Raw genomic sequence first — 26,057 nt, 5'->3', positions numbered from 1 at the left:
GCTGTCTCTGCTGAAAAGCTCCTGATGGCAGGAACAGTGTGAACAAATCCTCACAAGTCTTGAAATGGGCAATAACCGGTGCCACTCTGATGAAGTGGTCTGAGAGGCACTGCAGAGAGCAGAGGAGTGACAGAAACACAGGAAGGGGGGAAAAAAGAGGTTTTGAGACAGACTGCTGCGAGCAGAAAAGTCACACAGAGCCAGGCCTGGTGATGCATTCGGGCACACCACCAGAGCCAGGGCCAGGGAAGATGAGCAGCACAGTAAAGACATTGTGGGATCCTAAAATCAGAGAAAGGGGGCAGTGACAGTCATGGAGATGAGTAAAATGATTCTGGGCAGGGAGCCCACCACAAGAACAGTGCAGGGAAAAGCCACCCACAGTGAGGTGAGGGCACTCCACGCCTGAGATGCTGAGAAGGAAACCCAGAGAGCTGGGGGCTGACAGCAGGGACCTGAGCTCCTTGCTCGTGCTGCCACTTGAGCCTTTTTAGAATGGGAAGTGCAGGCTGCAAAGGAGAAGTCTGAGGTTTGGGATTTCTAAGGCCAACACTGCTCTGTCTGCTGAGCCTTGTGCTGTCACAGCTTTTCTTCCAATGGAAATTGTGAAGGATGTGGTGGCTGTGCCCCAGCACAGCAGACACAGATAAACTTTTTTGCTCTATCAGAAGCTCAGTGAAACACAACATTTTGCAATTCACTTACAGTGGCCTGTTACTTGATGTTCATGAACATACAAGACATGGAAAATGTCGTTTTTACACCAAGCCTTCCTAACACAGCTGTTGCGACAGCTGTGTTTTTTCACACAGCTAGTGCTTTATCTGAAATAAAATACCAGACACATTTCATCTGGGCAATGAGAGAACCAGATCAAAAAAGATGACAGGTATTTAAACTGAAAAGCCACAACTAAATGAGAGTGGACCTACATCTTGCAGAAGCTGTGTCCTTTTGTCATTGAAACTCTTCCTACTCTCCCAAACAGCTGAGCCTCAACATCCCACACTCACGGGTTACTTCTGAACACCCAACAGTTTATACACTTCACACAAACCAATTTTAAGCAATTCATGGCACTTAGGAGAATCCAGCATTAAGGATAATAACAGAAGCTCATCAAACAAAACAGATTATGAGAAAGCCCCATCTATTCCTGTCAGACAGCATTCCCAGTGCACTTGTGGGCTATCGTTGGCTATTTCAGCCCAACATTTGGTTATATTGAATTTAGGAGCTCTTTGCCAGTTTCAATAGGACCAAAATGCTGACCTTCAGTAACTTATCAAATGCCAGATGGTACAGGCATTCACACCAGAAGTTATTTCTACTCTGAATGTCTATAGTAAAAATTTTATGCTGCTAAAAACTGTGGAAAAAGTTACTGACTCTTTACGAATGGCTAAACCACAATGCTGGCAAGACATAAACTAGTTCCAGGTCTGAAAGCAGGGAATGTGGAGAGGCACTGTTAGTCCAGAAAATCTCCAGGCACAAAAGATATTAATTAATAAGTGCAGCTGGAAACCTCCTTCCCCTTCCTCAGAGGCTTCCCGGTTGCTGAGCTGTGAAATGAAACAAAGCAGCAGCTTTTGGGGGCAGAAACTGAGTGTCAAAAGTTAAACCCAAGTCTTTGCCAGTGAAAGAGTGGCTCAGCAGCAGTATCTGTCACTGTCTGTGACCACCCTGTCACTGTGACCACAGCTCCTGTCACACAGGCAGAAGAACCCCCCCTTCACCACATCTCATAAAAGGATGTAGTTGCGTCAGGTCATAAATGTTTGTGTGCAGAGACAAACTGTTCAACCTCTCTTCTGCTTTCAACTTCTCCCATATTTCTAAGGCAGACCCACCAGCATTTGCCCTGGTGAAAGTGCAGGTCAAGCCCAGGAGGTGTTTTCAATCAGGCAGTCTGTACACAGCCAGGACTCACTTCAAGGAGCCCAGCGCACCCAGGCAGGAGAAGCCCCTGTCACCCCAGGGAGGAGCTGCCAGCTCACAACAAACAGCAGCAGGAAACTGCCACAACCAGGCTCTCTAATTTCTTCTCCCCCAAAATGCCAAATTTGCAGGCGCATCAGTGTGGGCAGACCACGAGTTTCGGTAAGAGTGGTGGCTTGTCTCTGCTGACGTCAAGGACCTGCTGAGCAGGCGCCTGCAGGACGCGGCTGCCAGCGAGTGCCCGGAGCAGCGGCAGATCTGGGCTGCCAGGAGGCAGCTCAGCATGCAGGGTTACAGTGCCAGCCACCATGAGACATCTCCAGTTTGGGGAAAAACTGTCACTGTCAGGGCAAACATCTGTCAGCCTCACACATTTTCAACAGCAGTAAGAAACACGGTAATTGTATCATCCATTTCCCATGCTGACACCATGGCGTACTCAGCTAAAGAAGATAAAAGAGGCTTGGACAGTCAGGACTGCAGGCACTCGAGGCCATTTTGATTTAAGCTTATTCCCTTTCTATCCAAATAAAAATATCTGTTATGAATAATGAATGTTCTTCCATTTCCCTCCTTACTGCTGCATTTCCAAATTTTTCTAGGTCTTTCCAAGGGCGACGCTTGCAGGAAACAAAAGGCGCAGAAACCGCACATTTGGATGGTGATGCTGCAGAGGGAGGTGAGGGCTGGAGGAACTGCTGTGTACAACAGCAATCCTCTCTCTGCCTCCCCCCAAAAGCCATCTCCCCATTCCCCTCGTCCTTACCTCGTAGGACCAGACGCACTGCACCCCCGCGAACCTCCGCACGCAGCGTCCCACTTCCACGTCCTCGTGGGTGGTGTACATCTCCCGCAGGCACTCGCCGATGTGGGGCACCATCCTCCGCAGCACCTCCCGGCTCATGATCACTCCTGGCCCCCCCATGCAGAAGTTCTCGCCCGGCTCCAGCGCCAGCTTCCCCATCTCCTCCGTGGTGCCGAGGCCGGTCTGCCCCAGGAACAGCGGCTCGCTGCTGTTCAGGCTCCTGAGGAAGTTCTCCAGTTTGTCCCCTTTGATGTAAACGTCGTCGTCAGCCCTCATGAACCATTCGTATTTGTCCAAGTAGTGGTCATGCATGTATTTGAGCATCATGAAGGATTTCTTCTGGGGGGGGTAGGAGTCATCGACACCTGGAAGCGGCACGATGGGGATGGGGATGGAGGTGTCCGAGCCCTCGCTGGAGAAGAATTCGACCTTGCCAGGAATGGTTTTGGACCACGTTCTAGATTGAAAAACACAAGAAGGAATAATTAAATACGCAAACAAGGGCAGGCAGAGAGTGCAACCACAGACTATGGCTCAACTGCTTTAAAGATTTTCTTTTCTGAACACCTTGAAAGGATCTTTTTTACTGCACAGATGAGGACATTCACATGGCACACCCAGCAATTGGTACAACATCCACAAAATTCTGGCATGACAAGCATCTGAGTACCATTTTTGCACCTCCATATGTTAGAGAAAATAATTCAATAGCAGCAGTTCACTAGTGGGAAGCAGGATTCCTTAAGCACACTCAGTTTTGCACTAACAGCTATTGATCACAAAATATGGAGGGGGAGCCAAAACAGGCCAACAATTCACATACAACTGGATTTACTCCTTCCAAAGCTTCCCTGCAAGTTATTCAGCATCACAGCCCCCTTCCATTCCCTCTAGGCCTCCCCAAAAGCTCAAATGTGCACTCAGAAATGCAGACTTCCAGAGAGTTAATTCACATGAACTTTTAAGGAAATGGCATCCCTTGGGAAAGAACCAAACAGCAACTTCTCCAGATGGTGCGTGGAGAAACAAAGCAGAGAGCATGGAGCAGAAGTAACCTCAAGTGGCTTTGTCCATACCAGCAAAGTTCTAAGAGATGCCTGCAAAACTCATAATTCCCACAATAACATGCTGCTACCCAACACCTGCACCTCCAGCAGCTTTGCAGACACTTAATTCCAGGTTTTAGTGGGGAGGAGCAGCACAGGAGAGGAGCCTTTCCTGTGCAGAGCAGCGACAACATCTGCTCCACACCTTCCGTGCTCCTCTCTGACAAATCCAACCCATCTGCGTGGGCAAACTGGGTCACTGGTAGCGCAGGAAGAGCTGTAGGATGATTCCTCAAGGCAGAGCACAGCCTCCTCCAGGGAGGATTTTCAGTCACGTAACTGCTACAGCCTTGCCCTCAAAAATTATTAAGCTTGCAGTACCATTTTCTGAGATTCTATCTGGGGTAAGAGAAGAGATCACATACCCCTCACAGAAACTCACAGAAAACTATTTTAGTTGGTAAACCAACAGGTTTTGCCACTTTTTATATACAGGGAGAATAATTTATAATTTTATTTGGTGACTATACTCAGAATATAACCTAAAGCTGACGTGAAAACACTCTCAAGGTAAAGGACACAGTATTCCCTCAATGCATCACTGTCACTCTGACCAGATGCCTCTCAGCACAGGCTTCCTGCCAATACCTGAGCAGATTTTGAGCAGCACAGACCATGTGAATTTTGAAATCTCCAGAATTAGCTATCATAAAAAGCCTGAAATGTAAAAATACTTCAGGAGAATTATTCCTTAAGTTCCATCAGAAAATGAAGAGGTATTTAATGAGACTACCTAAACATCAACCTTGACACCTTAACAGTTTCTCACTTATTCCACCGTGTGTAATGAATATCACCTAATTACTTTAAAAGCTTTGTCTTCTGGATTTCTTGCTGCCATGGGTAGCATTTCATAGCAAAAGTTTAGATCTGAGCTTCCCTGAAGAGCAGAGTAAAGCAAATGGAAACATTCCCACTGCCTTCACAACAGAGGTGATGAGGCCTTTAATCATTAGCAATGCAATTAATACACAATACTACTGGTTATAAATCATATCCTGTTAAAGCACTGAGAACTGCCCACTTTCAAAGGAAACATGGTCACATCCTGAACTTTCACTATTCAGAAAGTTCTGCTGTTTATTTTCTGACACCCACACTCCAGATACAAAATCACCCACAGTGCTCCCCATATCAACTCCCAGTCTAAGCTCAAAACACTTTTCTTCACTGAAGATGCATTTAAATTTTAGTGTCACAGAAAGAAAGGACAGAAGGAGTTACTGAGAAATGCAGCTCATCTCATCCACTGAGACACAGCTTTGGGTGGACCCAGGACCACCAGACAACCGCCAGGTTGAAGTTATGAGCTAAAGTCTTATGGAAATTTCTGTTTATTTACTTTTTTATTCAAAAGCAAACAATGTATTTTCAGACTTGCTCTTCATACCCTGAAAGATCTGCCTTTAATCTATGGACAACATAGGATGTCTTCTATCACTGCAAGCTTTAGCTCCTTTCTGGAAGCAGTCAAGCCCTTCTGTTGATTCCCAGTTTAAATTCACTCCCTGCTCTCCAAACAGGTACCCTCACCTCAAGAATCACTGATTACTGTCAAGAGAAGAGCTCCCATTCAACAGAAAGGGAACAAAATGCATGCACATCCATAAACCCTGGCATGCTTGATTCCCAGTCCCTACACCCCTCATCTCAAAGCCAGTTTGAGCCCATCTTCCCATATGAGCCATTTTTGGGGTAAAACAGAGACATTCCTGTGTGAAGAACACAATGGGGACAGCAAGACCGTGCCCTAACAACATCCACATCCCAAGGACCTGTGTGTGAAGCTGGGTCAGCACCACAACATTACTCCAGCCTCGGGATCTCATGTCAACCACATGGACCGTGCACCAGCACAGCCTGACTGAGCCTTTGTTCACCTCCTGCAACAACACAACTTCCAGGATGAGACAACTCAACACGTCACTTGTGACCGTGGCTTTAACGATTGCTTGAACCCAAAGGGACGAACATGGAAAAGCAGCCTGAGTGTCTGTGTCAGCAGTGTGAGGCTGAGACAATGGGCTCTCCACGGGCTGCTCCTCACCTCGAAGCCACAGCGAGCTGCGGCCGTTTTTGGGGACACAACCCAGGGAGAACACTTTGCTCAGGAAACGCGCTGTTGCACTCGGCCAGAGAAGCCAAACCACAGAGGGTGAGGTGAACTGTAAGTAGGTTTTTCTGACCCCAGTTATCAGCAGAACTAAGGACTGATAAATGCAGGGATTAATTCTGATCAAAGCTGCTTTTAACTTTTTTATCCAGTGCTGCAAATAACCAGACTTGGCTCCATCACTAGCAATTCTGTAATTTAGTATGTAAAGCCTACATTTTTTTGCCAATCCTCCCACATCCACTGTAGTTTACCTTGTCTTGTCAGGTTATGGGCAGCAACCTGACCCTTCAGCTGCTGAGCACAGAGCTCCTGCCTCAACACCTCCCCAGCTCTGTGGCCCCACCAACACCCCCTTCCACCAGCTGACACCACTTTCCTGGTCAAGGTTTCTCCAATGTAAGACCTGCAGGTTGTATTTGCAAAAGAATTGTATGTTTGGTAATAATAAAAAAAAACCCAAGAAAAATATTTTTAATTTAAATTTGATATCCTCCTTCCTCCTCACCACCAGGTCACCTTAGCTGTTTAAAGGACACACTGACACAACATTTCTGCCACCAGACTCCTGTATCTGCACCTGCAGAGACCACCTGGGCTGCAGTGATGGATCACTGAGGGCTTCGGTCAAAGCCATTTCGACTCTGTCCAGAGAGAAATATCAGCTTGTGAATACAACTGATACTGTACTGAACTGGTCATTTAAAAACCCTGACACATCCCAACCTTATCTCCCCCGTGTAATCTGAATCTGCTGCTTAAGCAGGAGGATGTGCATGAATCAGGACAGCAAGGCTCTCTATTTCCCTCCCCAGGAGGTAAAAAAACCTGCACGATGCTGTGTGACCTGGTTTCTTTCAGTACACAGGGCACAGAACTCCACAAACCAGAAGACTGTGTTGACAAGGAAATCAAAGTGAAAATTAAACAAACACAAACAAAATAAGTCATGCTTCCTCAGGAAAAAAAGCTCTAAGCAGAGGACATGAGTCCTGTAATGCTCCAGTATTGGTGCTTACCAAATCAATTTTACTGTCCCTTCCTCACCCATTTTGCACACTGGATATCCTACCTGTACCCTAGGCTAAGCAAGTCACAAGCAAACTGAGTAAAAATATTTTATCCCAGCTGGCTCCCAGGTACTCATGAAATACAGAAAACCTTGTGTGCACCAAGAGTGCTAAAAAAAACCCCAGTATTTTTAAAAAAGTGACCACAACTGTAGTAATGAAATGCTGTCAGAAGTTATTTCTTCATTTAAAATAAAGCTTGAAAGCACAGCTTGCAGCAGGAGTAGCACAGATCTGGAATGTTTTATCTTCAGTTTCCAGTATTTATTATTTATTTGTATGATCTTGCTTTGTTATCAGCTCTGCAGACTCGGCAGAAGCACAGTCAGTGGCGTTCTGCAGACAGTGCTCCCTTTGTAGAAACCCAAGCTGAAGACTACGACAAAAAATGTATTTGGTTTTTGTCTGCAGCTCAGGAAGTTCCCTCAGAGGAGATCAGAGAAATCATTTAAAGTTTTGAGAAATAGTCATCTTGTATAATTACGCTGAAGAAAATCATAATTTGTGAAGAACTCAGCAAGACAACAGACACAAAAGACTGATGTCTCGAATGCAGCTAAATTCCATGCTGAATTAGGGCTAGTTTGGCATAACTGTTCTTCAAGGTCCCATTCTTCCAACAACATTTGTTACAGGGGAAGCAAGGAAACACAGCTTAGGCAGGAGAACCGAGCATGGAAACCAGCACGCTGCTCCTGCACGTGGAATTGCAGATAACCAGCATGGGAGGTCACAAAAAAAACCCCTGTTTTTTATATTCCCAGATCTCTGCCACTAAGATCTGCATTACAGAATTCAAATTTTGAGGAAAAAGTTCCTTTCAGGTTTTTGCAGGATTGCTTTAATGGAGAACCCAAGCAGCTTTCATAGCTCTTTGAGTCCTTTGAGTTAAACTCCTCTGATTTTAAGTGATGCCAATTTTTTGTCCATGCATATTTATCCACCTTCCTTGTGGACACAGGGACAGAAGTGGATCCATCACCCACAGGCACAGACAGTCAGTGGGTCAGGCTAAGATCAAAGCCCAAGTGCCTCAGAGTTTTGGGCCACATGGATATTTTGAAGGGTTTAGGTGACTTTGTTTTACCCCCACTGTATCAGTGACAGCTCCTCTCACTGTGTTCCTTTCATATTGTTCCTTAAACATCCTCACAAATTTTAGGTTACTGGTCAGAAATCCCAAGTACATCGTGTTTCTGGAGGAGGGTACCTGAGCAGGACACCGAGCTCTCACTACTGCAATACTGTGGTAGCATTCACACATGAAGTAAAACACGATATTCAAAGTCACTTCACAGGGTCCCCTCCCAAGAGGCAGCAGCTCCACAACCCATCACATCCCCTCACCAGCAACCAGAACGGGCCAAACCCCCCCAAGAGATCCAGATGGGAATTTAGGAGCGCCACAACAAGGTGTAAGTGCAGATTTGGACAGATAACACAAACTCCCTTACACCCCACCCAAATCCTTCTGGCTGCCTTTCAGGAGCTCTCCCGAGCACTCAGTATCTGGATTCCAGTGCAGATCCCTGGGAGCCACCACCAACAGAGGCAGCATGTTCGAAATGGAGCCTCGGAAGGGCATCCCTCTGCACAGGACAGGGATGGCTGAGCACCAGCCTGGGCATCACTCATGGTCCTCGTGGCACTCGACGGTGCCGTGGGGACCGTCCCAAAGCGAGGAGTGCTGCGGCTGTGCTGCTGCAGAGATGCTGCCAAGGGCCAGCCGCTGACATCTCGCTATTAACTGCGTTCACACCGCTCTCCTGCCACGTTTCCCAGGAAATCTAGTTGCTATGCAAACGGAAGAAAAAATAAAATGGGTTAACTGCCTGATATTTCTGTTCCTGAGACAACAGACTTGAATCTTCTGGGAGACTGCTTATTCCCATCCTCTTCTTCCTGTAGCTCTTTTAGGACAACTCCCCTCAACTGCAAAACCATCAGCACATATTGTTGCACTTTCCCTGAACCCCAGCCATCCCTTTAACTCCTTCCTGCCCAGCTCTTTTCCCGACTATTCCTTGTCATTCCAAGTGACACCGTGGTTCTGCTGCTGCGCTTCACCAGCCTCCTGGAAGGGAAGCTCTGCTAACCTGGCTGTCAGATCCCATCACTGCTGAGGCTGCAAATCCGCCCTCCCAAAACCTGTGGATCTAAAGCTTATTCTCTGCCTCACAGACTACAAATCCACGCCTGTTACAAAGAGCCGGCGGCTCCCGAAAATCCAGCAGGCCTGTTTTGCCTTGCAGTGGTCATTTTGCTCATGACTGATGTTCAGGATGTGGATTGCTTCCCCTCTTGTTAGACCCTATCTGGATTCACAGCAGCCAGGATCAGCAAATGCTTTCCGCTCCGGTCCCTTTTAGCTGTGTCTGTAAATGGCCTTTGAGCCACAGCAATTTGGAGGTATTCAGCCTCTGAATCCCTAATTCCTTTCAGAGTGGTATCAAGGCTCTGCACACGCTGCCACCCCGGGAATGCCTTGCTAGCAGCTTCCCATTTCACTGGCTGTGCCAGCGATTCAGCTCACCAGGATGCTTTGTCAATGTAGTAATCCCAGCAATTGTCTGCTTGAGTACTTCATGGCAATCAAAAGCCATTTAAGATTTCAGGTTTGTCTTCCTCTTCCCCCCTCCCCATCTTCCCCCAAAGATGTCTTCCTGTCACCAGGACATTAGCTCATTTCTTTCACCAACGGAGGTGAGAAAAACGCATTTAGCCCTACTAAGAGTCTCTTTATCCGTCTCTTCCAAGAACAGACATCATCTCTAGAGGTTAAACCAAAATAGCAGTGCAGTAAAAAGCCATACTCAGATCTCCATCTAAGGGCTGAAGGAGCCCAATTCCATTAGCTGAATTTGTTAAATTGCATCTTTAGCCATTGTTTTGTGCGAGCAGATGAGACAAAACCAGGGACAGGAATCCTTCCCACACCAGCAAAGTGAATTCCTCCCCAAAGAACACTCTGGACAATACAGTGATAAATTCCCCTTTTCCAAATTCTTGACGCAAAATCTGATGGATGCTGGACAAACTATTCTGCCATAAAACCTGTTACGTGATGTCCCAACGTGACTACAGCCTCTCTGCATCTAAATCTAAATTACACAGCCCGTGAGATTTGCAATCCAAAATGCTCCATCCCACATGGTGAAGGAGAACATAACCCTGAAGATACGGATTCCTTCACCCATTTCAAAGCATCAATCATGCACTCTCTGTAACTTAATTACAGGTCTACTGCTGGAAGAAGGAATTAAGTTTCCATTAAAACCATTGCTGGTGGACAATATGCCTCAGATTGCCCAAACAAAGCAATTTTACTGCTTTATTAATTTGATGCTGATATAAAGACAGATATCCTGAAACCAGAGCTGAGCTGGGAATGATGGTATCATGGCCCATCATACACAGTTTTGCCATCCTGCTCTTACCGGCCAATGGGGCCGAGCACTTTTCAGCCAGGGCAGGCAGGACATGGAGAAGGGTTTGTTCTAGCACAAGACTAAAGGGGATGTTTTATTAAAGATTTGCCCCAGAGCTTCTGGCTGCTCCTCTGAGGATGCTGGATGAACCAGAGCTGGGGTATTTTAGCTGACATTTTAGCTCTTAACTCTTTCCGATTTCCCGTGCAGCCTCCCAGCACTGCCTGCACACACACCGGAGCCACGAGCACATCCCAGCACATTTCAGCAGAGCACAGGCTTTCACCAAAGCCACAGACACATCTCTCCCAGAAGAGATGATTATCCTGATGCTGCCGAGGCTTTGGACAGAATTCCCGTTAGCCCCTGGCACACACGGCCATACCCAGCTGCACCTGGGGACCACGGCGAGCAGCACACAGTGCAAAGCACCAAGACTGCTCCAAAATTAGGTGTGCTCAGGGAACAAACACAGCTCAGAGACCTTGGTTCCTGCATCAGCTCAACCAGTCTGAAGCATGGAGAGTTTCACCCAGGCTGCCTCTCCTCATCCGAGCTGTTTCACTACCTGCTCCAGCCTCAGCAGCAGCTGCAGGGAGCCCAGGTGGGTTCTGCTCCATTCCCAGATGCTTTTTCTGGGTCTCCTTCCCAAGCACACGCTTTCGGCTTGGCACAGTGGTCTTTGCTTCCCTATCCAGGGGATTCCAGCGGTCTCCAAACTTTATCCCAGTTACCATCAGGCTGTCAGCTGGCTCCGCAAGCAGCAGCCAAGGTCCGCACAGCGCGGCGCAGCAGCGCCCAAGGCAGAGGCACCGAGGGACACACTCCGGTGGCTGACGGGCAGGCAGTGTCCCCTCGCACCGCCGGGGCTGCCTGACCCCCAGACAAGGTCACTGGGGCCACCTGCCAGGCGGAACCCGGCTGAGCCAGACCCTGCGGGAGCGGAACGCGACTCGCTCGAGCCCTCGCGTGTCTGCCGAGCTGCCCGGGCAGCGGAGCCGCGCTCGGGGCTCCGCTCCTCCCTCCGCCCGCCCGGAGAGCGCCCGGGGCTCCCCAGCGAGCCCGGCTCGGAGCGAGCAGCGCTGGGGCTCAGCGTGCCCCGAGGCTCGCTCGCACCTGCCCCGGGGAAGGGCGAGCGGCGCCCGGGGCCGGCGGGAGCATCCCGGCTGTAAGGGCATCCCGGGCCGGGCGCTTTTACCCCGGGGGGACCGGCCTGAGTCCGGCTGAACGGGACCGAACCGAGCCAAGCCTAGCGCGGCTGAATGGGACCGAACCGAGCCAAGCCCGGCTCGGCTGAATGGGACCGAACCGAGCCAAACCCGGCTCGACTGAATGGGACCGAACCGAGCCAAGCCTAGCGCGGCTGAATGGGACCGAACCGAGCTGAGACGAGTCAAGCCCACCCGAACCGACCCCGAGCCCATCCCAGACCCCAGCCCAACGCAGCCCACCGGCCCCCCCATCCCCGCCGGCCCCTGCCCCTCACCGGTGCGCGGCCACGGCGCGGCTCCGCAGGTACTTCTGCGCCGTCATGACCCCCACGAAGAGGAAGCTCTGTGCCGGCGGGCCGGGGCGGCGCGGCGGGGCGGCGGCGGCGGCGGCGGGCGGCGGGCGGCAGCCCTGCGGGCGGGCTCGGTGGGGCCGCGCCGCCGCCGCCAGCTCGGAGGCGCGGGGCAGGACGAGGCGCGATGCGAGCACGAAGCCCAGCACCAGCCCCAGCAGGACGCTGAGCCAGGCGCGGCGGCCGCGGCCCGCCATGCCCGCCCGGCCCGCTGCTCACAGCGCCGCCGCCGCCGCCAGCCGCGCCGAGGCGCCCAGCGCCGCCATGGGGGAAGGGGCAGGGACGGGAAGCGGAGGGAGGGGAGCGGGGGGCCGCCCGCCTCCCCGGCCCTGCCCCTCGGCACAGGCGCCGTGTGCGGCCCCGCCGCGCTGCCCCGGCCCCGCCCGGCCGTGCCGGAGCCGCCGCCGTGAGGGCCCCGCTGCGGCCCCCGGGACGCGGCCGTGGGGAGGGGGCACCGGGAGCCGCGGTGAGGGCCCGGGACGGGAGCCAGCTCCCTCAGCACCGCCCCGGAGCGGCACCGCTGCACGGCCCGCCCCGTCTCTGGAAGCGTTCCAGGCCAGGTTGGACGGGGCTTGGAGCAGCCTGGTCTGTGGGAAGGTGTCCCTGCTGCCCAGGACGCGGGGCTGGAATGAGATGAGCGTTAAGGGCCCTTCCGACACAAAGCGGTCGGTGGTTCTGTGACAGGAACCTTAAGCAGGCATTCCACACAGGGGACAGCGACTCCGGGCCGGCATCCCACACTGGCACCTCAGAACTGGAACGCCAGAAACTCAGCCCAGCTGTCCAGACCAAGAGGGGCAGGAGGCCAAGAGAATGTGGATGCTCAGCTCTGGGTACAGGGACTGAGAGCCTGGACATAACCCCAGGACAGGCATCCCAGCACCCTGCACCAGACCCCATGGCAGAACCCTGGCACAGGGGCCAGAACTGGGAGTCCAGCCCTTCAGACTAGGGTGGGAAGACACTGGGACACAGATCCAGGATAGGCACCAGGTCGGGTCCCTGCTGCCCAAGAGACCGCGGGGATGCAGGCAGTGAGGAGCAGCCTTGCAGCCCTGTTTGCCTGGCACTGGTGCATTTGTGCAGCACATGCTGTAGTGACAGGGAGCCAAGGCACAGGCACTCTCTGGTTTTTCCCACCTTGCTAATTAAACCAACCAGAAATAGGTCAGTCTGTTTCCATCTGCAGGCTACAGTGAGCGCTCAACAGATTGAAGACTTTTTATGTATTGTGTGAAGATTTCTTTTTCCTTTGTCCACACTGACTCTCCACGTGCATTTCATCAACAGAGCAATCCAGCTTCAAATGCAGCAGCCACAAACCCCTCACATTTCACAGGAAAAAAACCATCCAGTCTGAACAGAAGAAACTTATCAAGTACAACCCGCTGACCTCCTGCTTATCACTGTGGCTTCCTCCATTTCCTGCACACTTCAGCCTTTCCAATTGCCAGTCTTTTCCATTTTAAATTTTATTTATATCATGATGTCATCCACAACGAGCTGGGAAGAAGAAAGTCTTGGTGTAACGGCAGCAACCTCTTGAGCAAGAACCATTGCAAAAGAGGATGTCGCACCACATTAATACTCTACAGAAATAAGCCAAAGAGACATGACAGATTTTTTATGATCACAAGTAACTGTCTCGCCTCTGGGATTGAGCAGGTAATGACACAATCTGCTTATCTAATGAGCTCGATGACATGTCTTGAAAAAAACGCTTTTGTTTGGGGTTTATTGCTCTTCTGATGGTGCAATCCTCATACCGAGGTCAGCACAGATGGATTTGTGATGTCAGGAACACAAATAACACAAGGAAAGTGCCACCAGGATTTATGGTATTAAACAACAATAAAATTGATTACAAATAGAAATTAGATAAGAAATACAAACAGTGAACGGGAAAGAAAAGCAGGACGTCTCCTTTTGTTTGCCCATGGGCAGAACAGAGATGTTTTGAGTGAGAGGTGTTTGTGTGAAGAGGAGAACTAAATGGTGAAAGAGAGAGAAAGGAAGAACAGTCCCAACTGGAGTACAAACAAGACAGGCAAAGCCAGGAAGGGCAGGAACACCATTGCTTGGCAAAAGCCAGCTGGACTGTCCTTTGCATCCCCTCCCCAGCCACCACTGTCATTTCTTTCTACTTCCCAAGGTTTGCAATGCTTCACAATTATTTCTAACTACTGGTGCACTGATCCTTTCCATGAAGTCTGTGGTTATCCTCAGCCCGTGCCATTCTGCACACGTGGATCTTTTACTGTGCTTAAAAAAGGTTCTTCATTAAACTCTGCTTTTCTCCTCTCCCCACAAGCCTGATCATCAGGTCCTGAAATACACGACACCAAGAGACATTCAAGCTAAAAACAAAGCAAGGCCACTCCTTTCCAGGAGAAGCACATGTGGCAAGTCCATGAGCAGGAATGAGATTACTCTCTGCCTGCTCCAAATCAGCTGTAAAAATCTCCTGATTCAAGGGAAAGCCACTGTGGCCTATGAATTACAGGAAAAGGCAGAGCTAGCGTGGTTAAAAGGCAATAAAACAGAGAAAGGTTTGGGTTGGGGCTGAGGAGCTGTCAGTTGGCTTCTTCCCACAAAGAAAAGAAGTTAGTCATTAGAACTGAGAACTCCGTGCAACTTCAGCACACATGGAAATGATGAAGCAGAGCAGCACATGCCCCTGATGGATCTCCTCAGCACAGAACTCTCCTGGGCATGTTCCCACCTCCCTGCACCTCCAGGGCAATCATGGTCCTGGAGCTCAGCACGTGCAGGGACGGTCAGAGAATGCTTGGGAAGGGGCAGGAGGAGGAAGGGGAGCTTTCCTGGTGTCAGGATTTGTCCCGGAGAGGAGGCACGGTCAGGTTTTGTACGAGGTCACACCCCTGGCTGTAAGGCTGAGATGTCCAGCTGTGAAGAGGGGGTGCCACCTGGGAATGCTGCAATGCTCACACAACTCCCACAGCACATCCACATGCCTCCCTTTATGTCATTTATTGTGCCAAACTAATGTTCTAAAGTGCTAGGCACACACATGCCCCTTTTACTGCTTCTGCCCCCTCCCCTCTTCTTGCACAGAGCAGCTGCTGGGAAAAATAAAAAGGAAAAAAGCAGATTTAGAGAAACTTGAAAAGCATGGCTTAGTTCTTCCAGTGGAATTATAACACTGTTACCTGCCTAGAGTGTATTTTTAATCTGGATGGCAGCAAAAGGTCATACTGCATAATCATATTTAAGTGCCATTCCCTATTAATACAGCTCTTGGTCTCAATAGCTGTCACTATACATCATGGTTCCTATATATTCAAAGACGTGATATTTTTCTTTTGTAACACAGTCTGCAAGCATAAACGCATTTTTATGCAGCATCTTTTCAACTCCTTGTAGGATGGCTGGAGGAAGTATTCCAAGGGCTCTCCAAAATCTGCAGAGGATGCACGTGGTGTGTGCTCATCTCCACGCTCCCATCCCACTCCCTCTAGCGAGATTAGCACCCAGACCAGCCGGTGAGAGCCCACTTGACAGGCCCACATAGTTTAGATTCATAATCAGATTAACCAAACAGTAATCCTATTTTTAAACAATGAAAAAGCCAAGTCCTTGAGCTGCCTCTGTGTGTGTGTGTGTGCATACAGAATAAATGTCATCCTTTTGGAATAAAGAACTTGAATACCAAATGAAGAAGGTTTCTTCCACATAGGAGACTTTGCCCTGTAGAGGAAAGAAGGACTGTGTTGCATTATTACTACTTTTTCCCACTGATTTTGATCTCCAGCAATCCCACTCCAATACTTGCAGGATGTACCTTCTACAAGATAGATTCTTGACCACATTTTAAAATAATAGCTACAGAAGTGCACCACTCCCCAAATGCTCCAGAAACTTTAATTAGGAATGTTCCAATACTCAAACTTATACTTTAAAAACTGCCCAGGCACTGGAAAATGAGCATATTTCATATATTCAATGTAACAGACTCACAGTGGAAAAAATCTCACTGGGCAACCAGTAGCATTTATCTCTGTCACAGTATTTCCAGCACCGCTGCATTTTCCCAAATGATGCAGAAACTCCTTTCTCAGCTCCAGCACCCACTTTTTTTTCCCCTCCCCGTCCTATTCCGATCGTGCCCCGGCCCAGTCCCAAGCTTTTCCCAGCGGGATGACTCCAAGTGCCCGCTCGAGGGAGAGCAGCGCTGTCCCCGCTCCCCGCCAGCCGGCCCGACATTGCCATCGCCCGGCCCGGCCCCGCAGTGCAGCCGCCTCGCCTTCCCGGCCGGGAGAGCTGCCAGTGCCATGGAAAACCCTCCTGCTCCCCAGGCAGCTCCTCAGGGACCTGCCCGACCTCCGGGTCTCATCTCCCCGGTGATGGCAGCAGCACTGCGGGCTGTAGCAAGGCTCTCGAGCTTTGTGGAGGGGACTGATGCATTTCTGAACTGATGCATTGCTGCCACACCTGAGTCAAGAAAGCGCTGGAAAAGCCCAGAATGTGTATGGAAAAAGAGAGCAGCAAGATGTCATAGCCTGAAAAGCAGAACACCTAAAGAAGTGGCAATTACATTGCCTAAGAAATGGAATTCACAGGTAGTGTTGCCCCCCTCCCAGTATGTGATAAAGTAAAGCTGTACAACTTGATGTTTTGGTTTCTTCAAAGTGCAGCTTTTAGGCCAAGCTTACAGTAACTCCCCATTTTAATGCAGGGCACTAGAACTAGACTTAAATGCCAGGTATTTCAGGGTATCCATTTCCCTTCTGTTCTCTTTAAATAAAATTTTCTAATTTCTCTTCCTTGCCTCCCTCCACGACTTTTACCCACAGAACCAGCTCAGAAGCTCAGCTCAGTAACAACCACACAGAAAGAAGCTATGGGAGAGGGAGGAGTCAAATTGTAAATTTACCAGTGATCTTGCTCTGTGCTGAAAGTGCTTTTTAGCAGGTGTGCACTTCAAAATAAAATCACAGCAATAAATACATGAGAACAGCACCTGCCTCCCTGCCAGCACCTTGCCACAGAAATCTTCAACAAGAAATGTGTATTTTCCGCACCGAAGCTGAGCTGAGGGCACCTATTCCACTGAAGACATTGGTTTCTCATGAAAAAAACAGAAGTTTTTGAAGTCACTGGCTCTGGAGCTGGGAATATGGGCAGGGTGTGTGTCAGGCTGCCCTGGAAGCTCTCACAAAATCAGCTACAATGGTGCAGCCGGGCCAGGACACCACCCAGCCAGCAGCTGTGTGCTTTTCCTTTGTGGTTGCAGAGCTGTTCCACAAGCCAAGCTCTCATTCCACACAGGAGGGAGAGGAAAAAAAAAATAAATTAAAAACCCAAAGCTTCAGCCCATCCAAGTCTAGACCAGCTCTTTTTACAGCTGGAAATTGCAGTTTCACTGTTCAGCTACAGCGCGGACAGAAACACTCTGAACCCCACTTGTGGCTAAACTGGTCCCTGACAAGGTGCCACATTTTAGCTGTACAAGGGCAAAATTCATCCAGAAGGTGGATCTGATGCTGAGATGTGTGCTGATGTGCAGCCAGCCTTGCAAGGACCCAACTGCACGAGGGAGCTGCCTGCTTGAGCAGTAGGCAGAAAGAACAGCATTAGAGGGGTTTAAATGCAGCCAAAAACAATAGGGCTGCTGGTAAAATCTACAGGAGACTCTCAGGCTGGATGCCATCCTCCTTCACTGAGCTCTGGAATGCAAAGTCATCTTCTAGGGAGGGGAATAAGACACACATCCCCCTTCCCCCCAAAAAACCCCACAATCTAAACAGCTGAGCTGAATATCAGCAGAGTCTGAGCACGGAGCCACCGCAGAACAGCCCAGCTCCTTGAGTTTGGAGTCAGAATAGTACAGAACTGCATAAACACAGCAGATGAGATGTGCTAGTACTGGCATTTCACACCTGCACTTGGATTTTGCAAGGACAGCAGTTCCTTGCAGATACAGGTGCAATTATAATTTTCACTCACATTGATCTTTGATTGAGACACAGATAACTCTGGAACACCTGGGAACAGCTCTGCTGACAGATTCCCCCATTGCCCTCACTCCCCCAAACTCCCTCTTCTGTTTGTTATTAAAAATTTCCAGTATAAGAAAGATATTTTTTAAACGCCCAAGTATGCAATATCCCTCTTAAAATCTTTCTCTCATTTCACAATGTTTTTTAAAGGCATAAACAAAGCCAAATAATTTTTATGAGTCTGACAACGTGGGTTGTTTTGTTCAGTTTTAACTCCAGTGCTCAGTATCTCCTGATGAATAGTTAAGAGAACTATGCACAAACCAGATCTCATCTGCAATTTAAAGAAAACAAAAAACTCTGCTCCTCCAGCATATAAATCATCTAAAAGCAACAAAAAATATTTAGCTGCACTTCTTAAGCAAGTAACATTTTCAGGAATTTTTTGTGCCTCTGAACACTTGCTTGATTTTTTTTTATTTCTTAATACCCAAACCAGATTATTCTTCAGTGGTTAAATAGCATTATCCAGCAGTTAAATAGTTTATTATCCAGCTTCTTCCAGATAGAGGTATTTCCAGAACATCTGCATGGGTAAAGCAAGAGGCTTCTTGCATAACTGCTCTAGTGGGGGGAAAAAAAAAATTTCCTGAAGGCTTTTTAATATGATCTTTCATAATTCAAGTTCTTGGGAATTCATACCAAACCAGGAACAATGGATTCATTACATAGTTCACTTTCACCTAATGCTTTCTACATGCTTCACTCCTGAGCTATAAAGCAGCAAGAAACCACCTTTCCATAATGGCTGTGGTCAGGGGAGAGCTTTCCATTTGAAGTCAGAGGAAAAACTCTTCCCTCTTGTGCACATTGTGAGCCAAAAGAAAACTTTTATGAGCTGAGGTTCGTCCTCCCACCCTGTTCAATAGCTTAGAAGTGTCTGACTAAGAAAATTCAGGAACTTGAGGATTAAAAAAAAATTAAAAATGAAAAATCAGGTTGAAACTTCCAGAAATATGTACATCATTTCACTTTCACTTGACATGTCTTTTTAAACCTTAGAATTGGGCAAAAAGCCATACCCTTAGTCCTAGCCAGAAGCAAGTCTTGAGACACTGACAAAGATTAGCATATGCTCAGTTAAGACCTGCTTATTTATTTTGCAAATGTTTTCACTGAATTAAATAAACCCATCCCTGACCATCTTACCAGCACAAGGATTTCTGCTTCTTTAAGACAACAACCTCCCCCAGTTGTTTTTCTGAAGACATCTCAGTCTGTTGCCTGTTTTCTCAACACAAGGGAGATGTTCCCTACGACATTACAACTTAGTCCTACTTCCTGAGGAAGACTCTTCAGATGTTGAAAATATCCTTCCCCAACTCTATTTCTTTTTGCCTTATTCAGGATTAAAACCTGAAGTTTGAAGGCCTCTGAATGAATTCCCATAGGAACATCAACAGCCTCACTTCACCTTCCACACACACTTGACCAAACACTTTGTTGTGTCTAAAACAAAAGCTCCTTGGCCTTTCAATTTCATTACCAACTTTTAAACTCTCTAATAATGCTCCTGTTGCATTTCTAGTCAAGAGAAACATCAATAAGCATATGAACATGTATTCAAAATTGACACTTGTAGCTATTGTAAGCACAAGTATTCCAAGAGTAAATATTCAGAAACAAGTGCTCTGGCAGCCCTAAGCTCTAAGGAGCCACTGCTCCCTCCCCAGTGCCCACAGACCAGCTCAGGAACAGCAACTGGACACAGGGACACTTGTCCTATGCCAACAGGAATTATTTCACTCCTTTCCAAAAACAACCTGGATTTTATTTGTCTGTTGCATTCTAGAGAGAAAATCAAGGGGATGGGATGCTAGGAAAGTTTGGTTATGATGACCAGTTGTTTTTTGTCCTCGGTGCTGACATACACCAGAAGGATGAACACCACACACTCCTTGCACCCCTCACTTGCCAGTGTGGCACTTTCACTGGCCAGAGCCCTCCTCAGCATACACCACCCTCAGTTTTGGTGCTGCCCAAGCTGCAGCAGAGTTACTTCATCTCCCACCTTGCTTTATACACATTTATTGCACTAGAACAAATGCTTTCTATAAAAAAAAAAGATGCTGTAGAAAACCACAAGATTGTAAATACCAGATTTACGATGTCTGCAATTATATTTAATATTAATAATGTCTTGTTTTTACAAAGCAGTTGCAATAAAAAAAAAAAAGGAATAGCAAGAACCCCCCTGTCTGCTGTCTATCATCAGTAATCCTCACTGGTTTGTTTACCATTTCTAAGGAAAACATCATTCAAGCTGGCTTGTCACAGAGACTCTTCTGCAATAACTGGCCTTTGGTGCAAATCCGTGGCATTTGTCAGATCACCTGTGCTTTTTCTGAAAGTCCCCCTTCCTAAATTCAAGGTGTCTGCCAATGATAATATCCTTCCTCTCTAAATGACTGTGTTTAGTTGGAAGGTAAATCTGGTAACCTATCTGAGGATGGTAAATATCCTCATCTCACAGAGGTAAAGTGAGCATAGATAACTAAATTTGTCAGAGAGCCCAGATCTCACAATCCCAGGTGATTCACTATGGCTGGAAACTACACTCCCTCTCTACAGAAGAGTGAAAATTAACTGATTATAGCAAAATTGCTTCTCTCTTTGCCCTCTCTAAGAGGATCAGGTATTTTTCTGGTGTAGCATCAGCCAATGTGTTACAATTTGGAAAGGGTGTAAATCAAACAAACAAAATCTGTTTCAAGTTAACAAGTGCACTAAACCAGTCCCAAAGGAGTCCTTGTGACAAGCCAGCTGCAGGCAGCTAGACAGGGGGTAAGATCAAGCCTGCTAGTGCCAGGGGACACTAGGGACGTTAGCCTCATCCACCTGCTGACGGGCCCCGCCGGCCGGGTCTCCAGGAGCACGTCCCTCCTCCTTCTCCAGACAGTGGGTTATAGCCTGGAACACAGAGGAGAAACCCACTCTGTTAATATTCATCCTCCACAGCCCTTCACCAAGGCACAAGGAACACCAAAAATAGGTCTCATAATATTTACACCTTGCTCATCCTTTACGCAAGCAGCATTTTAGGGAGAATGAAAGCACAGAAAACATCCAGACTTGAGAGGGTTTCTCTTTTGAAAACCATTGCATAACATTTGTGCTTTAATTTGATCAGTTTGGATTAAATGAAATTGAAATGAATCACCATTTAATTTTTCTAAGTCTGCTCTAAAGCTGCAGGATAAATAGAGCAGCAACAGCAGCTCTTACAGTAAAGTCTGTAGAGTGTATCTGTTCTCCAAGAGCCCAAACAGCCAGTGACTTAAAATAATCCCTCATTCCAGTCCTGCAAGGAGTAGTCTGAAGGTGAAAATGTAAATCCACTCATTAATACTGCAAAGTATTTCTTTAGAGCATTTGAAAAGGCAAGCATAGGTAGAAAAGGCAAATGCACTTTAGTTGAACATCCTAATGCTGTAACCATGGGAAACTTCATGTCAGAAGAACCCACTCAGAACTTGGCAAACATCTTCAATTTCTTCTGCACAAACCTAAGAACCCAAATTCTAGTAACCAGGGGGGTTTACAAAGCAACCTGTTCTGAAACTCCCAGCATTACCTTAATCTTTGAAATTTGTTTTTCTCATACCAGCCAAGTTTTGCTTTCTAGCTCAACTGAGCAGCTGAGCAGCACAGATGGTTCTTTCACTTCACGCTGATCTACCTCAGGGGAAGATCTGAGACCTCTAATTCTGTAATTTACTTAAGTAAGGACTTTGCTGTGGATTAAAATAGGACAGGTAGCAGCTGGAAGGGTGCCCAAACCCAGCTGCCCTGATCCTGGTTCTCAGCACAGCTGACCCCTGCATTTCTCATCCCCAGGGAGGTAAATAACCCATAACAGAGCTATCAAAGATACCTGGCAGCATCAGACATCACACCCTCATTAAACAACCTAAGATGAATCAATAGCTTGATTCCTTCAAATGTCAGGAGAAATACTCAAAGCAGAAATCCCAGCACTGCACTGTTATTGAGGTTTAGGATGTTAAATCAAGAATCCACAGGTTTCATACACTTAATCAAGTCACTCAGCATTGCACCCTAAGTGGGCCTCCTTTTCAGCCTGATTGAGGCTGTCTGGATGATCCACTCCACTGTGGAAAACTGTCATTAAAATACACCCAAATTAGCACCTGCAGGTATGGGCAAGGGCTGCTGGGCTGAGAGGAGAGGAAACAGACTGCCTGCATGGCAAGTGAGCCTGACATGGGCAGTGTGAGACTAGAAAGCACTTCATCCATCAAGATGATTCCAGCAGGTGACTGAGTTTAACAGTGAGATGCACTTTGAGAGTTGGTAAGAGTTTATACAGCTACAGGATTTATACATTCAATAGGTCAGCACTGTGGTATTTTAAAAGTAAGGTCACATTTTACATAATAATTTCCTTTCATCTTCTGAATATACATAATACAAAGTAAAATACCCTCTTCCTGCATTTACTCAGTACCTCAGGTGCTTGAAAGACAGACCAGATACTAAATTATTGACCTTATACAATAATGGGGGAGGGATCCCAGAAATACTGTAAGAATCTGTAATTCTGAGTGGCAAAAATCTCAGTAAATTATGCGAAAGCATATTTACAAAAAGAAAAACCTGATACATTCTCTTCCCAGAGAAAAGCACTCACGAAACTCCCTGCCAGCTTTCTGCACAAAGGACAGAGCAGACCAGCTGATCACAGATAAAGAGCTCATTTGTAAGGAATGTTTTGTTTTTTCCTTTAAAAAGACAAAAAGTATGTACAGAGTCCATAGATACAGCTGGATAAATGACCTGTTCCATGCTCAGAGTGTGTGAAGGATTCCATACTCACCACCTCCTCTCAAAGGCTTTTTGTTTGGTTTAGATTTTGGGACTGCTGAGGCAGAGGCACCAGATTCTACTTCTTGCTGTTCAGAAAAGCAAAAAAGTTACTCAGCACAAATTTCAGCTCCCTCAGTCACACAAACACAACTGTGACATAATTAATATGGTTGTTACCTGATTCAGTTTCAGGTTTCCTTTGTAGCTTTTTCCTTCTTGCATACTCTCCCACATCGCGATCTTCTGCCTTCGCCTCTCCTCCTCCAGCTACAGAACAAATACAGGATAAAGCTTTAATCTAAGAACTAAGATTTCAGAGCTAACAGAATCCCCAGAAACAACAGACTCAACAAAATGTGTCTATCTGATGCAGTATCCCTGAGATTATGGAAGAATTTACTCCTTTTATACACCCACATCTCTGCCCCTCCTTGGGATGTCCTGACTGAGTCTGCGGCTTTTTTTTGGCCACTTGATGCTTTAAAACATTTTGAAAGTAAAACAGAACCAGTGGCAAGTTCAAACCCTAAATCCATAAAAAGCACTAAGTAAAGAATATTGCATGTGACAGTAATTCAATGCACAATGTGGGGTTCTACAGAGGAAAGAAAGATCACATATTTTCTGCACTGCCCCACTCAGCAGTTCGCTGTTCCTCATGATCTCAAGCTGTAATTCAGACCCTTCAATTGCAGCAATGCTAAGCTACATTTCTAACACTTATATTTGCCTTTAAGAGCAGAAAACACACATATGCAGTGGTACAGTTAATTTAAATGCCAGCAAGACCCCTCCAGCTATTCACTGCACACACAACTAAGTTCCTGCAGGTACAGATTTACCTGGGAACAAATGAACACCAGACCCACAATTACATTCTGCTGCTTTCTTTAACAGCAGCAAAGTTCTTGATGAGAAATGTATGAGTTAAAGGAAGGAATGCTCTCTGGTTACCTGTCTTTGCTTTTCCTTGTATCTTTCTGCTTGTGCATTCAATTCCTCTTGCATCCTGAGGCGAGCTGCTGCCAAAGCTTCCTGCCTTCTCACCACTGCATCAGGCTCTAGGAAATCAGGAAAGAGTTTGCAAAGCTACTCAAAGTAAATTCTAGATGGTCTCCTCAAATAATTGTGGTAAGGAAAGCTTCATATCTCTCCCTGCAGCTGTTTTTCTAAAAATCACAGCTCAAGTTCAGTTTCCAGATAATCTTTTATAGTAATTTATATGCTGAATTAAACTTCATCATGTTTTACTGTTTTAAAGCAATTGCTTTAACAGGATTTTAATAAGGACACAAGCATAACTAACCATAAAGTTTAAACTTCACACTTCAAGGACACTTCCTTCTATATCTGAAGGACTTGTTAGATACAAATTAATTCAGAAACATCACCCAGGCTTCACAGGGACCATTTTTACCCAGAGAACTTCTTTTACGCAGAAGGATGAGGCAACCAGCCCACATTCACTCCTACTCCTTCTGGCAATGGGTCCTGCTGGTGTCAGTGCAGCAGTGGATTTAACACCCTCCATCAGCAGACAAATCACTTACAAACATGACACAGATCTCAAAAGACACCTGGAGGTCTCAGAAAATCCATACTGAGGCACCACTGTTCTTCATGAGTGGCCTTTGAAGGTCAGTAGGAAAATTAAATTATACCCCCCAAAAAAGGCAAATGTTGCTCTGTTTTATTCCAGAAGCTGAAGCACCTCCACATTTGTTTGCCTCATTTTTTGCTACGATCCAGTGATGAATATGAAAAAGCAATGTCAGTACTTTCAGTAATTTCATTTTTACAGGCAATTTGGGCAATTAAATCGTCATTTAATTATCATCACAAAAGAACTGCAGAAAGATAAGGGCACGCAAATAAGATTTTACTGGGGCCCCATGTCCTGTCGTGCCAATGTGCCCAAGGGATCGTTGCCAAGCACTCATGGATTTGGCAGAGCCACGAGCACAGCCTGTGCTTCTCAGCAGGATCCTGACTGTGAGATTTACAACCTGTGCCACACTCCCAAAGATAACAGCGTCACACCCCAACTGCACACAGTCCTGCCACAGCAGGAACTGGGAAAGAATAACTGGAAGGGGATGATGAATATTAATAAAAAGTGAGTATTTATAGAAGTATCTTCCCCAAGATTTAGATTTGGGAGTTTTGGCTTTAGAAGTTATCTGGTAACTGACCATGGGTGCTTTTAGCTTCCATCCCCTCAGCTCCTGCACCACCAAAGAGCAGATATTCCCGCTCCTTCATTCCCAAACACCTTACTTTGGGACATGGTTTTCCTCTCTTTCTTTTAAAAACACTTCCCTTGGCCCAACCTTTCCCGGTGATCCCCTCAGGCTCAGGGGGCTGAGCCGTTATCCCGAGCATCACTCTCCTCTAAACCCCCTCACAACCGGATCTCCCTCAGGCTGTTAGCAGCTCCAGAGCCCGGTGCGGATCCCAGCGGCTCCCAGGCACCGGGCCAGGCCGCGGAGGGCCAGCAGGAGCCCGGAGGCCACAGGCGCGTTCCGTACTCACCCTCGGCCGCCTCAGCTGCTCCGGGCCGGCCGCTCGGCCGCGCCGCCAGGCTGCGAGACACCTTCTGCACGAGGAGATACACGGCGACGACGGCCAGGAGCATGTACCAGCCATAGCTGGACAGCACCGAGCCCGCTGCGATGGGGACAGGCCGGAGGTGAGCGCGGGCCGCGCGGCAAGGGGCCCACCCGGGCGGGGGAGCGGCCCCGGCTCCGCGCCTCGGCCCCGCCGCCCCCCGCCCTCACTCCCGGCCCCCGGCCCCTCACCCGTGTGCTGCAGGGCCTCCAGGCCGCCCCGGCCCAGCGCCGGCCCCGGCGCGGAACCGTCACCCCCGGGCTCCATCACCCGCTGCCGCCTCACGTCCGGGCCCGCCCCGCTCCGCCAATCACCGCCCCGTCCGCCGCCGCCTCACATCCGGGCCCGCCCCGCTCCGCCAATCACCGCCCCGTCCGCCGCCGCCTCACATCCGGGCCCGCCCCGCTCCACCAATCACCGCCCCGTCCGCCGACGCCAGGAAGCGCCGCGCCGCCGCTGGCCGAGTGCCCGGGGTGACGTGCGGCTGCGCCGGCCAATGAGAGAAGGGAGGCAGGCGCAAGGCGGCCAATCAGGGTGCGCACGAGCCCGCCCCCAGCCCCCCCCGGGCGGGAAGCGGAT

At 48.1% G+C, this 26,057-nt stretch overlaps 2 protein-coding genes and 2 long non-coding RNA genes across 5 annotated transcripts in view; 2 read left to right on the top strand and 2 right to left on the bottom strand.

Annotated features, from left to right (window-relative positions):
- CHSY1 (chondroitin sulfate synthase 1) overlaps positions 1–12,221 on the bottom strand; it is a 74,553-nt gene extending 62,332 nt beyond the window's left edge. Inside the window, exons 1-2 of the mRNA XM_086848834.1 lie at positions 11,950–12,221; positions 2,708–3,203 (exon numbers count right to left, since the gene is read on the bottom strand). Coding sequence (XP_086704960.1) covers positions 2,708–3,203; positions 11,950–12,221 — 768 coding nt within the window. The remainder of the gene's footprint in view (positions 1–2,707; positions 3,204–11,949) is intronic.
- LOC111933995 (uncharacterized) lies at positions 1,867–3,271 on the top strand. Of its 2 annotated transcripts, XR_015275737.1 has the most exons (4): positions 1,867–1,956; positions 2,073–2,103; positions 2,544–2,620; positions 2,715–2,795. It is a non-coding gene; the product is annotated as an uncharacterized LOC111933995 (long non-coding RNA). The 2 variants fall into 2 exon arrangements; XR_002866940.2 differs by lacking the exons at positions 1,867–1,956; positions 2,715–2,795 and adding an exon at positions 3,099–3,271 and having other exon boundaries at positions 2,015–2,103.
- Positions 12,222–12,521: 300 nt separating the features above from the next.
- Positions 12,522–16,808, top strand: LOC111942357 (uncharacterized). The gene is made up of 2 exons (XR_002870516.2): positions 12,522–13,689; positions 15,409–16,808. It is a non-coding gene; the product is annotated as an uncharacterized LOC111942357 (long non-coding RNA).
- A 3,337-nt stretch (positions 16,809–20,145) lies between these two features.
- SELENOS (selenoprotein S) lies at positions 20,146–25,844 on the bottom strand. The gene is made up of 6 exons (XM_086848828.1): positions 25,670–25,844; positions 25,404–25,538; positions 23,826–23,932; positions 23,049–23,138; positions 22,882–22,957; positions 20,146–20,954 (listed from the first exon to the last, which is right to left on the bottom strand). Exons 1-6 carry the CDS (start codon positions 25,743–25,745, stop codon positions 20,869–20,871), a joined length of 570 nt encoding a protein of 189 aa, XP_086704954.1. The 5' UTR covers positions 25,746–25,844; the 3' UTR covers positions 20,146–20,868.
- Between the last annotated feature and the right edge of the window lie 213 nt (positions 25,845–26,057).

Source organism: Cyanistes caeruleus, chromosome 13 (assembly GCF_971803275.1).
Source record: "Cyanistes caeruleus chromosome 13, bCyaCae1.hap1.1, whole genome shotgun sequence".
In the NCBI taxonomy this organism is placed as follows: Eukaryota; Metazoa; Chordata; class Aves; order Passeriformes; family Paridae; genus Cyanistes; species Cyanistes caeruleus.
Note: the sequence above shows the minus strand (reverse complement) of the source record. Positions and strands in the feature narration are given on the sequence as shown.